Source organism: Pleurodeles waltl, chromosome 5 (assembly GCF_031143425.1).
Source record: "Pleurodeles waltl isolate 20211129_DDA chromosome 5, aPleWal1.hap1.20221129, whole genome shotgun sequence".
Taxonomy (NCBI): Eukaryota; Metazoa; Chordata; class Amphibia; order Caudata; family Salamandridae; genus Pleurodeles; species Pleurodeles waltl.
The window spans coordinates 974,995,755-975,009,636 of record NC_090444.1 but is presented as its reverse complement, the minus strand read 5'-3'; the positions used below and the strand labels follow the sequence as shown (position 1 = coordinate 975,009,636).

The 13,882-nt window shown below is 41.3% G+C and overlaps 1 protein-coding gene across 3 annotated transcripts in view; it reads right to left on the bottom strand.

Moving 5' to 3' along the window:
- The window catches only part of PHACTR2 (phosphatase and actin regulator 2), a 786,224-nt gene extending 777,319 nt beyond the window's left edge, over positions 1-8,905 (bottom strand). For 2 of the 3 annotated variants that reach the window (XM_069235126.1, XM_069235127.1), the window contains exon 1: positions 8,497-8,617. In XM_069235126.1, coding sequence (XP_069091227.1) covers positions 8,497-8,512 — 16 coding nt within the window. In that variant the 5' untranslated portion in view covers positions 8,513-8,617. Of the gene's footprint in view, positions 1-8,496 lie in introns of all 3 variants that reach the window. The other variant, XM_069235123.1, reaches the window with a different exon arrangement.
- Between the last annotated feature and the right edge of the window lie 4,977 nt (positions 8,906-13,882).

Genomic DNA, 13,882 nt, shown 5'->3' with positions numbered 1-13,882 from the left:
GTTTTGGAAAACAATGTGTTCATTCACAATGGAGAATGGTATAGTCAGACACATGGAGTAGCCATGGGGTCAACATTTTCTCCATCATTTACCAACCTATATATGTTTTTTTTGTTTATTAAATACATTAGGGTATATACATTGACATCAAGCTAAAGTTTTGATCCGGTGATTCAGACTCCCTTAACCAATTTAGACAACATCTCAACAATAACAGATACAACATTTGATTCTATAGTCAATTCAGCACCATCAATATTGATTACTTAGATGTTATTCTATATAGAGAGAATAATAAAATATGCTCCAAATTATTTAGGAAACCTACCGCCTGTAACTTCATACTTCATGCCAAGAGTTTCAATCCCTAATCTCGAATCAGGGCCATTCCCTACGGAGAAGCTACTAGAATTAGACGGAATTGCAGTCAGGATTTAGTATTTCAGACCAAATTACATAAAATGGAACATAGTTTCATGATATAGGATTATTCTAAAAGTGTATTAGAGGTGACTAAGGAAAGGATTGGGAAAGTTGAGCGGGACACGCTAAAGGTGAAATCAGAGACCATAGAAATGTGTCCCTCATTACTCCTTATAGTGTTCTTAGCCCTCAGGTATACAAGATTCTACAGAAACACTGGTCTCTTTTACGAGCGGATACCACCCTCAAAAGTGGCATCACATTTAAGCCGAGCCTCACACACAGCAGGGGCCGTTCACTGAGGGACATTTTGTGTCATAGTTACTTACCACCAGACATAAAGACTTGGTTACCCAAACCACCTAGTGAGTTTTACAACTGCAGTTATTGCAACATCTGTTGTTATGATAAGGATAAAACTGTTGTTTTTTCAATCAAATACCAAGAAAATATACAAGATCGCGAAGTTCATTAACTGCAACACTCTACTTGTAGTTTATTGTCTAATATGCATATGTAATCACATTTATGTGTGTAGTTCTATAAGGCCCTTAAAAGAGAGGATTCAGGAACATATAAGGGCAGTCAGAAACAACAACAGGGACTATCCCTTTGCTACACATGATAACATGTTCCATAGACAGAGAGAAATCCTGGGAGCAGTGCTTAATTTGTAAATAAAAAGGTGCCAGTGCCCAAAGCCCTCCTCTTAAAAACGCGGCTGCTGCAATTAAATGTGCGAACACGGAATACCGAGGCAGTGTAATCCTGAAGCCATCTTGGGCTTCTTCAATCCACTTAGAGCCACTCCTTGCCCCTTCAGCTCATACCTGCAGCTTTCTGCGTTCTCTCATTGTGACGCTTTTTCGTTTTTCTCTTCCCCCGTCTTTCAAATGCTTGAGGCAGAAGACTAAGCGCCTGCCCTCAAAAATAAGTGCCGGTGCTCAGCACCAGAAACAACAAGCACAAATTAAGCACTGCCTGGGAGTACCTTTTCATGGTATCGACACAATAAGCACTCTATCAAGGGGTGGCGACAAGACCTTGATTTTAAGCATAGAAAGTAAATGGATCATACAATTGAGAGCAGCTGATGAGAGCTTAAATATTGAAAAGAATCTACCTGTGTTTCTTGAAAAATAAATATATCATTCAGGGCATACTGCAAACAGTAATGATTTTTTATACTATAAATCCCAAGATTGTAACATGTTTTACATGAGCGTTCATTGGAAATATTCACACAGCAACGTACAAACATCTATGAAAACTCTTTATTAATTATTATTGTATTTGGTTGTTTTTACAAATATACATTATGGAGTCGTAATTTACCATACTTAAGATGGTACTGACAGTTCATCTTGTTTGTCATACTTTTTTCTTGTAAACTACACCTATTCCTATTTTGTTTCTATCACACCATAGAAATACAAACAGGTTGTCTGCTTTGGGTGTTCTAGTATTTAACAACTCTACAGTATATGTATGCCATTATTACAGTGCATGGCTATTTTACTTGTGCGCATGGCTGGATTACTACACCTTTGTTTTGACCTATACACACGGGTGAGATCACTCACGCTAATGTTACAAGATAGCAGCCACCAGCTGTCTGTCTCTCCACTTCACTGAGACTTAGTCCAATTTCACTTAGCTTTTAAACCGGCATGCCAGTGCCAGCAAACATAGCACAACGTTCATGCTGGTTAAGCTCAACAACACAAATTCTAGGTGAGTGGCTTATACAAATGATTGGAATCCAAGATGTGGAGATATGTTGCTTGTGCTTGCATCTATCTTGGCAGTACTTGGTAACTTGAGTGAACATAGATTACCGGCCGTGATATCGTGTGTGGATTTGCCATAGTCTACACAATAGTAATTTCACACTCCCACCTGATTGTATTATTGGAGATGTATATCTAATTAACTATAGAAATACGATTGTGCGTGTTCTTGTACATACTAACGGGCCAAAATCAAGCATTCAGTGCAGGAATCCTCACTAGTATGTAAGATGTAAGTGAATTCTCCATAGAATTGGATATTGCCATGCTGATTACATAGCTACATGGTTGTGAGTTGCCTTGTATATATTCACAGGCTACACATAGAGCCTGGTAGAGACTGGTATCTTTAATATTATCCAAGAGGCAAATGGAACACAGAGACGGTGATCACCACTCCCTTGTACTATCTACAGCCTGTTTCTAATTTGAAATTGTGGCACTTGAGTTGCACACTTGGGCTTAGCTACATGGTGATATAAGTGATGTACAGTATCTAGTGTAGAGGCGAGCAGCATCTATATTATGCGTAATGATTTCCTTACTTGCATCTCCTCATCGAATGCCTTAGATTCTTGTAAATATTTCATTGATCACAGGCTTATCATGGCCATAGCTCCCCGAACTATTGCTATTACTGGGTGACGCATGAAAGATTACACTACGCATGCTGGTATTATTTTTTTTTCATCACTACTTTTATATGTACAGATATACTGTCTACCGGTTAGACTCATATTGGTTATATATTATTCAATTTTATTCAGTGACTGACCTTGCCCGAGGTAATTTTCCAATTTGTTTTCTTGGCGTTATTACTTAACCATTTACTACTTAGGCTGTTATATTTCTTGACGGACACCATCCTGATTAATATTGGTTGCAGTTTTCAGACTTCTTTTAAAAATTGAAAATTGGAACTGCGCCACAAAAGGACACATATTGTTTGATTAGGGTACGTTATCTTAAATTATAACACACATTCACACAATACGATATTGACCACATATCTATAACTTAAGACCACGGTTTACTCTGTTTTCACTTCTCTTCATCTCCACGGCATAAAAAAGACTCGTCTTGGTTTTAAGAATTTTGGACACTATGGATGTCTTTGCATGAAAACCTTTTTCTTCTTTCTTTTGAAATATCCACCATTTAGCACATGGTGATGGACCTTTATTTTGACATTTCATCACATAAATCTTTGAGTGGTACAATTGTTTCTCACCAAGATGTGGGACTCATGGTCACTGAAACACTTGTATATTTCCTTGTTTCCATCAGTATATAAAACCTGTAATATATGTACATTAACCTTTGCAGCCTTGAGGAAGTCTTGATGACGAAACACGTGTTGGTTGTAAACTATACACTGGAATTTTTGTTCTTCTGAAGAATAAATTACAATTTTCTCCTATAGGTCTTGGGAACTTCATGTACTTGTGGTGCAAAACACAGCATTCTTTGGACTTCTACAGTGTGTCCTGGTATTCTTGTAGAATTTATAGCCTCACATGGATTTTTTCCAGTCTGGCAATAACACCCTTGGTGATTGGGTGCATACACCAGGAAGACACCTATTCAACAGTGTGTGTTTGGATATTACAGTTTTCCCCAAATATGATGTGTGTTTTTGGATGGGCAAACCAGAGAGCATAACCACCATTATTTAGCAAATCTTCAAGTGATCACTTTATATATTGCAATTTCTAACAAGATGCTCGATTAGCTTTTTTGGTGCTTTTTTAGTGCTTCTAATTCGGATACACCCACATTCCAGTTTGGGAGTGGGTACGGCCCTCTCCTATTTGGATTTACCAGGGAGAATCTCTGTTTTGCAGAAGATATGGAAGATCTGTGTAGTTGTTGACATCTGGTTCCTCAAAAGTGCAGATGACAGTCACTGATCCAAGGTGAAGCTATTAATTCCCTCTGCTGCACGAAAAAAGAGGAAACATGTGATGGCACTAGGAATGGTCCTGGCTAAATGCAGGATTGCAATTCACTGGAAGTCGCCTCAGCCCCCTCTTGTGCTGAGGTGGAAGAGAAACGGGTGGTAATGACACTCAACACAAGAAACATGTGAAGCGAGATAAAAGATTGGAAGAGGATTTAGAGCAACGGGAGGGAATGGTAAATAGGATCATGGGTCAAGGTGCAGGGACACCAGAGGAGTCTAAGGGGAGTGGCATGAAACCCAACTGCTGTGGGTGGACACGGCTGGATTGAGCCCTCTTGGGACAGTGCTACGGAATACCCTGATATTAATTGTGGTTTGGAAGATATCAAATATCAATATAAACTGCTAGACTGGTTGTAATGCCTGTTTAACTGTTAATTTCTAAAACCAATAAAAAAAAAAATTACAAAAGAAATTACTGCTAACTCCCACATTCACTATGCCAGTGGTCTGGAGATTGGTAACAAACATTTGAATACATTACTGAAAGTTTCAAAGTTCCAAATGTAGTTGCTTGGGGGGGATGTGGGCCTCAGTCCATCCGTCTAGAGACCATCTATGTATGAGAAGCTTGAAATAAACTACACTGTGCTCCTGTAGTTACACAAATGTGATTTTGAGGCCTGATTTAGAGTTTGGTGGATGAGATACTCCGTCAAAAACGTGATATTTCCCTCTGGCAAGAACGTTATATTCTATGGCACTTGAAATACGGTGGATTGGATATCCGTCACGTTTGTGAATGAGTAGCCCATCCTCCAGACTCTAAATCAGGCCTTATGTTACGGTCTATGAATGTCACTGTGACTTGTGTGTTATGTACATTCTACCTTACCCAACAGAACGATCTAGTTTCTTCTGTGGAAAAATATCTAAGTACTATGGATTGTTGTCAGTTATTCTCACCAGGCTGTTTGGCTTTTTCCTATGCTGGGCCAAACTCTTCAATGAACGTCTCAGGAATATTAGACTCACATCCTCCTTTGTTGTATTTACATCCTCCTTGAAAGCTTTATCTATTCTAAAAAAATATAGATTAATCACTGTAGGCAATATGTTGAACAGAGCCTGAAAACAGTTCAACATGTGTTTCACATGTTTTCATTCATTTAGCTCACTCAATCACATGCATCATGATGTCCTCAATCAAACAGGGTCTACCTACAGCTATAGAGGAGTGAGAACCTAATTGGTTCTCAAGCTTAGTGCACCCTTCCTTTTACCCATATACACACTAATGGTATTGCATGCTTATTTACAAATTGCCAAAAAAGTATATATCAATGGACTCCTTTACTCAGCGGAACCTAATCAATGGAGGAACTTAGAAACTTTTAGTTAAAAGGACTCCACCCACAAAAGAAATGACCTTTTGAGAGGTCTTTGGCTGCTCCCGTTGAGAAGTGTGACCTATAGTTACAGTCTCTCCTTGCTTGAGAGGTAAGAAGGAAAATAGGAACAGCAATGAAAAACGTGAGACAGTAGGTAAAACTGATATTTATAGACGCCCCTGTCACAAAAGTAAACCAAGAGGTTTTGGTAGGGCACTCCACATATTCGCAGTTGACATGTTTCTGCCATTCACATAGCATTATTTGTTGTTTCCATTCACATTCAACAGGACTATGGTCATCTGGTCCCCACAGTCCCTGTGACTACTATGAGTTTGTGCAGCTCGTAGGTGTCAAGAAGAAAATATTAAGATTACACCTGTCTTCTACAGATATAACTGTGCATGCTGAAATGAATACCCTTGTTGGATCCACTGAGTGACCAGTTCTTTAGTGGTGAGTTTGCTTCCTGGGCACAGTGGTAGACTCACCAATCAGTACATACATTTTGCTTCTATCCTGATCCAGATCACCCATAGTTTAGTTCTGCCACAACCAAGACTTCTACACTGTTAGGGTGCATATGCTCAAAGAAGCCAGCTGCTGAGGTCTCCCTCCTCATCCTTTTTTTGGAGAGGAGATTGAAACTCTAGCCATAGCTTCCAATCCAGATGCTGATTTGCTGGTGATCTTGGTTTACTGAACACACTAAAATGATTTCTTGCGACCATCTAAGGGTGAGCGATAGAACATTTTAAGCCTTCCCTATATTTTGATTACACTGAGATTCACCTCAACTATAATGATGCACAACACTGCTGAGCAACATATTTAAACAAAGCAAGAAAGTCGGCTCAATATAAGCACATACGAAAATAAGACTTTAATGTTACACCGAGTAATACTACATGAAGCACTGGCTCTTTAACTCATCATTACCAGTAAGCTGATCCGTGTCCACCCTTCCAGCAAGTATCACAGAATCACCTCCGAGACTGATCTATCACCACTCTTACATATTACGGCTGAGGCATCTTTTCTTATAATGTCTAACAGATGAAGAGACCTGCCCTACACCTTTATCTGGGAATGTACCTCGATATTCAAAAACCTTTGCCTACTTTGATTTGGTCTGTGATAATCGTCTTTACAAAACAATAAACATTGTCTAGGTCCAGTTAGCCCTTCATCTAACGTCCCAATTTGTTTGAGGCCTTCATCCTTTAGCACCTATCGTGGAGGTGAGAATTTCTCAAACGGGTGTCGCATTAATTTAATACTATCCTCCATAAATTGAGGAATATCTTGTCCACCTTATTTAAATTGTATATTCATGTATACAGTCGAAACGCATTACTAATCAGTTTTTGGTGGATTCTGGGCACCCACCAAACTCTAAGTACCCCCATTTTCCTTGGTGTCAGATATGCAAGGTCCTGACCTTATCACTCTCACCGTCTAACTTGCTCCCACTCTACAGCCATTTCTCATGAAACACAACTTAGGTGTAGAGACTATCTACTGAGGCCCAAGATGGCCAATGGCCCTCCCACCACAAATCATATTTGTTCACAGTCACAGTTCTTTACAACATGATTTGTAGTATAGTACAAAACCGTAGCTCACATATATCACTTGCTCTGCAGTCCTGGCTCAGTGCTTAATCTACACAGGCTTGCTGAAACATTCAAAATGGTACGCCTTTCTACATTTAGAACAAAACCTTTTCAAATGCCTCCTACTTATGGGCTTTGTGAACCAATCCATCAAAAAGATACATATCCCAGGTGATCGATGGTTAGTGAACCATAAGCATAAATCAGGCCCAGTCATCCCAAAACCAACATTCACTGTAGCACCCAAAGAAAACATTTTTTACTGATACTATTGAAATACTTATCTTTTTTAATCTGACGTTTTCCACATTTCGACCTTTAAAAACTCATCGTAGCTCCCCCCCCCCCCCCCCCCCCAAGTCCGCCCCCACCCATCAGTAGGGTCTCAGGAACGCAGTGGCTCTAACTCAAGCAAGAAAATATAGCGCTTCTTCTCCAGGTTTGGTGGCAAAATAAGCCACTTACTGGGAAGAATTGGACTGGGTCCTACTGCGCCTACTGCACTATTGATAGCCAGGTGCCTGCCACAGGACTCCGTTCACCCGTGCCCAATGTAACCACTCTCACAGAGCACAGTGTTTCTTACGTACAAGTTGTGCAGAAGCTCCTAAATTTAGAAACCGAGTCAAGCTGTTCTCCATTTACTCACTTCTAATCCAAGAACCCAGTGTCTTCACTGTGCTGCATGCAAGCTTTGGACATAAGTGGGCTGCTGCCTGGAAAGGCTGTTTATGAACCCACTTAAATTATAAATAAGCTTACCAGTCACATTTGCTGAAGTCTCCCACGGCGGTTCTCCACTATTCACCCTCTGTTCAAGCCAGACACCTTCACTCCAAATGAAAATGTTTAAATCTGCTTTAAAGACGTTGCTGCAATAATAAGGCATATGCTGTACCACAAATAAACGTGGCACCTTCTTTTTCCGAGAGAGCACATCTACAATGCGCATCATTCTTTGTGCTCCAATATCAAAGTGTTCATTGGAAATGCAAGTTCCTTGCCTCACAAAGATGCACTATTTAATACCCAGTATGTATTAAAATACCAGTTTCTATCTTCCTAGCTACGCACACAATGTTTGCACAAGACAGTGTACACCAAGTAAGATAAGAAATTAAAAATAAATCCACAGTATTTGCAACTTGCGGGACCCTGTGTGTTTGCCCAAGTATCGCAAACGTACGGCATGTGCTGCGGACTAGCATGGTACAGCTTCCCAGAAAAAGCACCATGTCGCGAAGTGTAAATATAGCTCGCGCTGGGCAGGAGAGCTGGCGAGGGTTCTGTCGAGGCGTTCTGAACGCAGCGAAGGAGGCGGCAGATAACCTCTGGAATGCCAAAAAAGCTGGCAGCGCTTTGGCTTCACTTACCGGCAGCATTGTCCATGTCTGGCCCTTGGAGTGTCAGCGCGCGGCGGCAGGAGCAGCCCCGGCTCGGTTCCTTCTCCCTAATGAGGCAGCTGCCCTTCCTCGCGCAACCTCTGCTGGCACGCGGTGCACACACGGGCTCGTGCACTCACTGCAGCAGACATCGCCAGGAAATGGATCTCTCCAAGGATGACAAACAGCCATTAGCTCCATTATGAGATGATTAAGGCAGTCTGCGCCTATTGAGTGAGAAGCTGGAAGCCACCGGGGCTTTCGCCTCTCTCTGAGAAAAGCAAGAAGAGGCGAGGGATCATCCCTTTCTCCAGCTGACCACGCTCCGCTATTTTACATTTCGGAGCAGAAACAGAAATACTTTTTAGTGACATAACTGTCAACCAGCCCCTTGTCAGGCGCGTGGCTTTCAACCAGTTCTAGTCTTTAGTCCGACTGAAGAGGCATGCTGGGACTTGAAGTATGTGATTTCTGCTTATAAATATGAGCCTGCATGTCACGCTATGCTTGATACTATTAGATGAAAGACAGGCAAAGCTGTAATGCCAGTTTCATGACAAAGGGCCAGGTGACAGCTTTTTTAGGTAGAAAAATTGTTGTGTGTGAAAGCACTGGAAGAATAGCTACAAAACTAAAAGATGCTTGCAAATGTAATCGAAATATGCAGGTGAACATGCAAGGATCATTTTTGTAAAACAAACCTTGAAACAAGATACGTTTAACTCTGTACTCCCTTGTCAAATTTGCAGTCAAAAACCCAGTTAAACATTGGCCATCCACAGCTATGTGCAAACCATGAGTAACCACCGTTTGTCCATAAAAATAAAAACAAGGCGTTCCCTCGGCACCCAAGAAAGATGGGACCAGGGCCGCTTGTATATACATAGTACATTATGTCATCGGTTTTATAAACTATGCTTAGAGAGGCAACCATTCTCAGAGGAAGATGGCGGCTCTGGATCACATATATGTACTTGAAGCATACATGCTAAGAATATATAGAGGCGCCTATTTAATGCATTTTCAAAACAGAGTACTCATCATTAAAGAATCAGTGGTCTGTCCCATCTGTTTATTCTTTTCTATGTACCATGATTTGCGTCCCAGAGCCTGATTCCTGAGCTCAATGCACAGTCCTTTGGGAACAAAGCCATTATGTGCCTATTGATAAATTCATGAAGGACAGTGCAAGGGTAAACCTATCACCTTTATTGCAGATGAGGCATCAATCCTGTTTTATTTTTGTTTGCTGCTGGACTGAAAGCAAAGTGGAATGGCCACAGCCGTCAAGGAGAAACGGTAATCTCTACAAATGGTTTGCCACAAGTGAAAAGTGCATGTAACCTGAAACATAGAGACACAATCACACAAGTAGGCAGTGTTCTCAAGATCATGTAATTACGCCACAAAAAACACCCGTTCATGTGAACAGATTCGGAAGTTATAAATTATATGTAAAATTTCAAAGTGGACAGATCCTCATTTCCTAGAAGAAATATGGATATGATGTTATTGACAATGGTGGGATGACTGTGTTTATACAGTTCAATAGCCTGATGTTTGTCAGAGGTAAAATCACAGGGTCTGATACATAAGAATGAATAAAAGTGTATATTTCTAGTTTTAGAAATAAACTGGACTTTGGTTTCCTGTTGAAAATACACAGGGTCCAGGCAGATTCAAGTTCAGATCAGATATGGTAATACAGTGTGTTGGAAAGTGGGTCATTGGTAGTGGTAAGTATGAACCTACCACTGGCAGTAAGGCCACTAACCAAATATATGTTCAGTGAAGGTCTCAGTAAATTAGCTCCTTGCTCAAGCCTTTGTATCTGTAACCGAGCAGGCAGGCCTAACTTAGGAAACAAGAGTGTGAAGCATTCAAAAACTCCAATACAGTAAATAAGTGAGATACGGCACACAATAAATCTCCCACACCAATTTATAAAAATAGGTCATATTTGTATGAGTAAATAAACATCAAAACAACAAAAATCCAATGTAGGGAACCAGAAGTATGTATTTTAAAAGTATAAACACTTTCTAGTGCTCAGAAACACAAAGCGCCAACTTTACCAAAAATTCTCCAAACTTCAGGATGTGTTTCCTGAAGTCCTCCTTGCAGGTACAAAGGGTCCACAACACAAATCCAATGGTCTGGAATCTCCTGGATGGTCCTTGGAAAATTGGACCACAATTCTCCACCTGGCCAAATACTTAAATGTCCACTGGATGCAGTCCTGGCTGGGAACTCTTGCTGGAGATGATGAAGATGAAGCTTTGTTAGCCTGTAGCTGCAGAGAGTCCTCTCACGAGTCCTTCATGAAGCAAGGCTTTGTCCCCACGGTTGTAGTACCAGATTGTCCAGCAGACACAGTTCATTCAGAAGTGCAGACCAAGGGTGCAGATCCAGATTCCAGCAGGACGGTCCTTCTTCCTTTTTGTAGTTTCAGGCAGCAGTTCTGAGAGGCTATGCACCTCTCACAGGTTTATTTACAGCTCCTGGGCATCAGGAAGGGGGCACCTCTGACCAATACACTGCCCGGTGACACCCAAATGCATGACCACTTCCTCTAAAGTGTGGAATATTCCAGTCCCAGAAAGCACCATTCTTCCAAAATCCATGATGGCTGAAATTTCAGCAGAGCAGTCAGAGCTGACTAAACCAACCTCCAGTGTAGCTCATCTCCATAGCTTCCCTCCTCCTAACATCTGTAAATTCCTTCCTTAAGCCTAGTGTCTGGCTGAGGGGTAGGGGCAGGTGACCTGGAATTCTCTACCTATCCTGCTCTCCTGTGAGGCTTGATTTTTTTAGTACCCAGCTCGTGCTCAGGCATTCCTATGTAGCTGCAGAGCTGCCCTTCACCAGATAGCCTCTCCCCTGGGCACCCCTTTATCACCTAATTAAAACAGCTTTGCTAATCCTGTTAGCACTGACCAACCACAGGGGACCTTCAGAAGGCTGGATTTAGGCTTACAGAAAGAAAAGCCTTATAACGTACTTTCTGTACAAGTTATGACAAATTCACCAATGTCAAATTGCTGGATTTATCAAAACAAATCATTTAAGTGCTTAAATGACTTTTCCACACTTTTCCTTACTACGTTACTATATTTAGTATAAATAAAATATTACAATGGTAGCCTATGGAGCCCAGTATCTACAATGGGGGGAAATGAAATTATGATTTTTTTCCCTCACCAGGGTTCATAAAACATCTTTTATAAGGCTTCTGCTTATATTTAAATGTTCCCTCCCCCTGGGACACCTAGGGGAGATCATGGGGGTACCTAATATGTGACAATAAGGTAGACCACCACATTTAAAGTGCCCATAGCACCAATGTCGATTTGGGGCACCATTTCCAACTAAATGCAGTCTGCAGAGTCAGGCTGCATTTAAAAGTGACAGAAAAACTCCAGCAGTGCCCACATGCAAAAGGCAGCAATTCTGATGGGCCTCTACTTCAATGCCCTATTACGTACTAGGGCCTTATAGGTAGTTGGCACTCACTTGCCATATTATTTACTGTGGACTTATAGGGGCTGTCATGCAAATGGTATGAATTTAACTTTTAAAGACAGGCTGCAAGACAAGCCTGCATTTAAAAGGACAGAAAGCACGCAGCAGTGCACAAATGCAAGCAAAGAAATTATGCTGTGTATGTAATCTCCATGCCGTATTATATACTAGGGGCCTATAGCCAGAATGTACCCCCTGGCCCTACTATATACTAGGGACTTACAGGGTCTGTCAGGCCAATTGGAAGGGTACCCTAACACATAGTGTACTCTATTACACAGTGTGTTTTGACATAGTACTGACCTGTGTCTCGTTAACAGAGCCCAGGACACAGTCTGAGTCAGTTACCATCAGCACCAGTCAGCAATAAAAACTGGGGTGAACATGGCAAAAAGATGACTTTCCAACACAGTTAATTTGAGTATATTGCATAGCGGAAGAAAATAAACTAACCAGAATATCTTCAGTAACAATGAGTGACTAGACTGGAGACAAACTCATGTCAGACAGAAGACAATATGTGGCATACAGAAGATTGACTCCCCTGTGTAACATAAGAAGACCACAATGTCTTTACAACTGTGAATAAAGTGCTTGGCCTTTGTGTTGTTCTGGTAAAGCTTTCTGCCATTTTTACGCAGTTAGCATTATAGGCTGCATGCCATTAACAAGGTATCTGTGGCAATAAACCATTTTTTAATGCTCGCATTATTATTTTTCTGTACACTGACAATTCTGCATTTAAGTTGAACATTCTTTATTTAATAGATGAGCATCTTAACTGAGTACCTTCAAAATGGGGTAACTGGTAGGTTAGAGTGTAGGGTGCCATTTCTGGCCTTGATTTAAACCTTGGCAAAGCAAGTCATTGTCCTGCCACCAACTGCTGACCCGGTGCTGTCACTGACTCAGCCTCTGCCAAACGTCTGGGTATTAGCCACTCACAACGTAGCTAGGCAGTGGTGAGGAAGAGGTGGCTGCCAGCTTTGAGCTGTTATTAGCCTCTGTACCCTACTCCTTGGGGCCAAATTACCCTGGTCCCATAACTCCTACACTCTCGGATACTTCAGCAATACTGATCAGTTTGTTCTTTTGGGTGAACAACCACTCATCAGCAATTGGGGAAGCCTATGCATTCTTCTAATAATGAGTGCTGCGGTCCTCGGTCCCGGTGAGTCAGTAAGAGCATCCTCCCACACTACCATGCATTGTAGAGCAATGTAATTGAAATCCCAGTGATACCAATGGGCCTACGGGCACAGGCAACCCTGCAGTGATGGGATCCACCCATGTGTTCCGCCAGGTAGTCATGTAGGGCCTCCAGGTGGAACATAGGCCTAAGTATGGTGGTGTCTGCATCACCATGCTGAAGTCCTCCCTACTCCGTCGTTCTCCCACCAAAGACCAATTGCTCCTATAAATGAAGAGTATTTGTGCTCATAGTCATAGAGTGCGGTGTCAAAGTTCATACATCCCCTCGGGTCTATATATGTATATTAGACATAATAAGTGAAGTTCAGTATGTTAAAAATCTGCACCATAACAATGATTTTGGATATTTAACAGGGAGTCAGAAGAGCCAATTACGTATGTTAAATGCACAAAAGTCTATAGTATGTTAACAATCTCAGCATGGTTGTAGCACAAATTCCAACATAATTTGGCAGTAGTATCAAAACTCCTATCTCCAAAGTAGACTCTGCAACACATTTCAGCATGGGTTTTGCAAGTTACACACTAAGCTAGAACCACAGAACAACTTTCATGGCAGATGGTTGCTCTTCGAGTAAAACGCTTGGTGCTACTTATGACCCACAGTGGAAATGGTGAAAAGTAAAACCAGTCTCCTGCTATT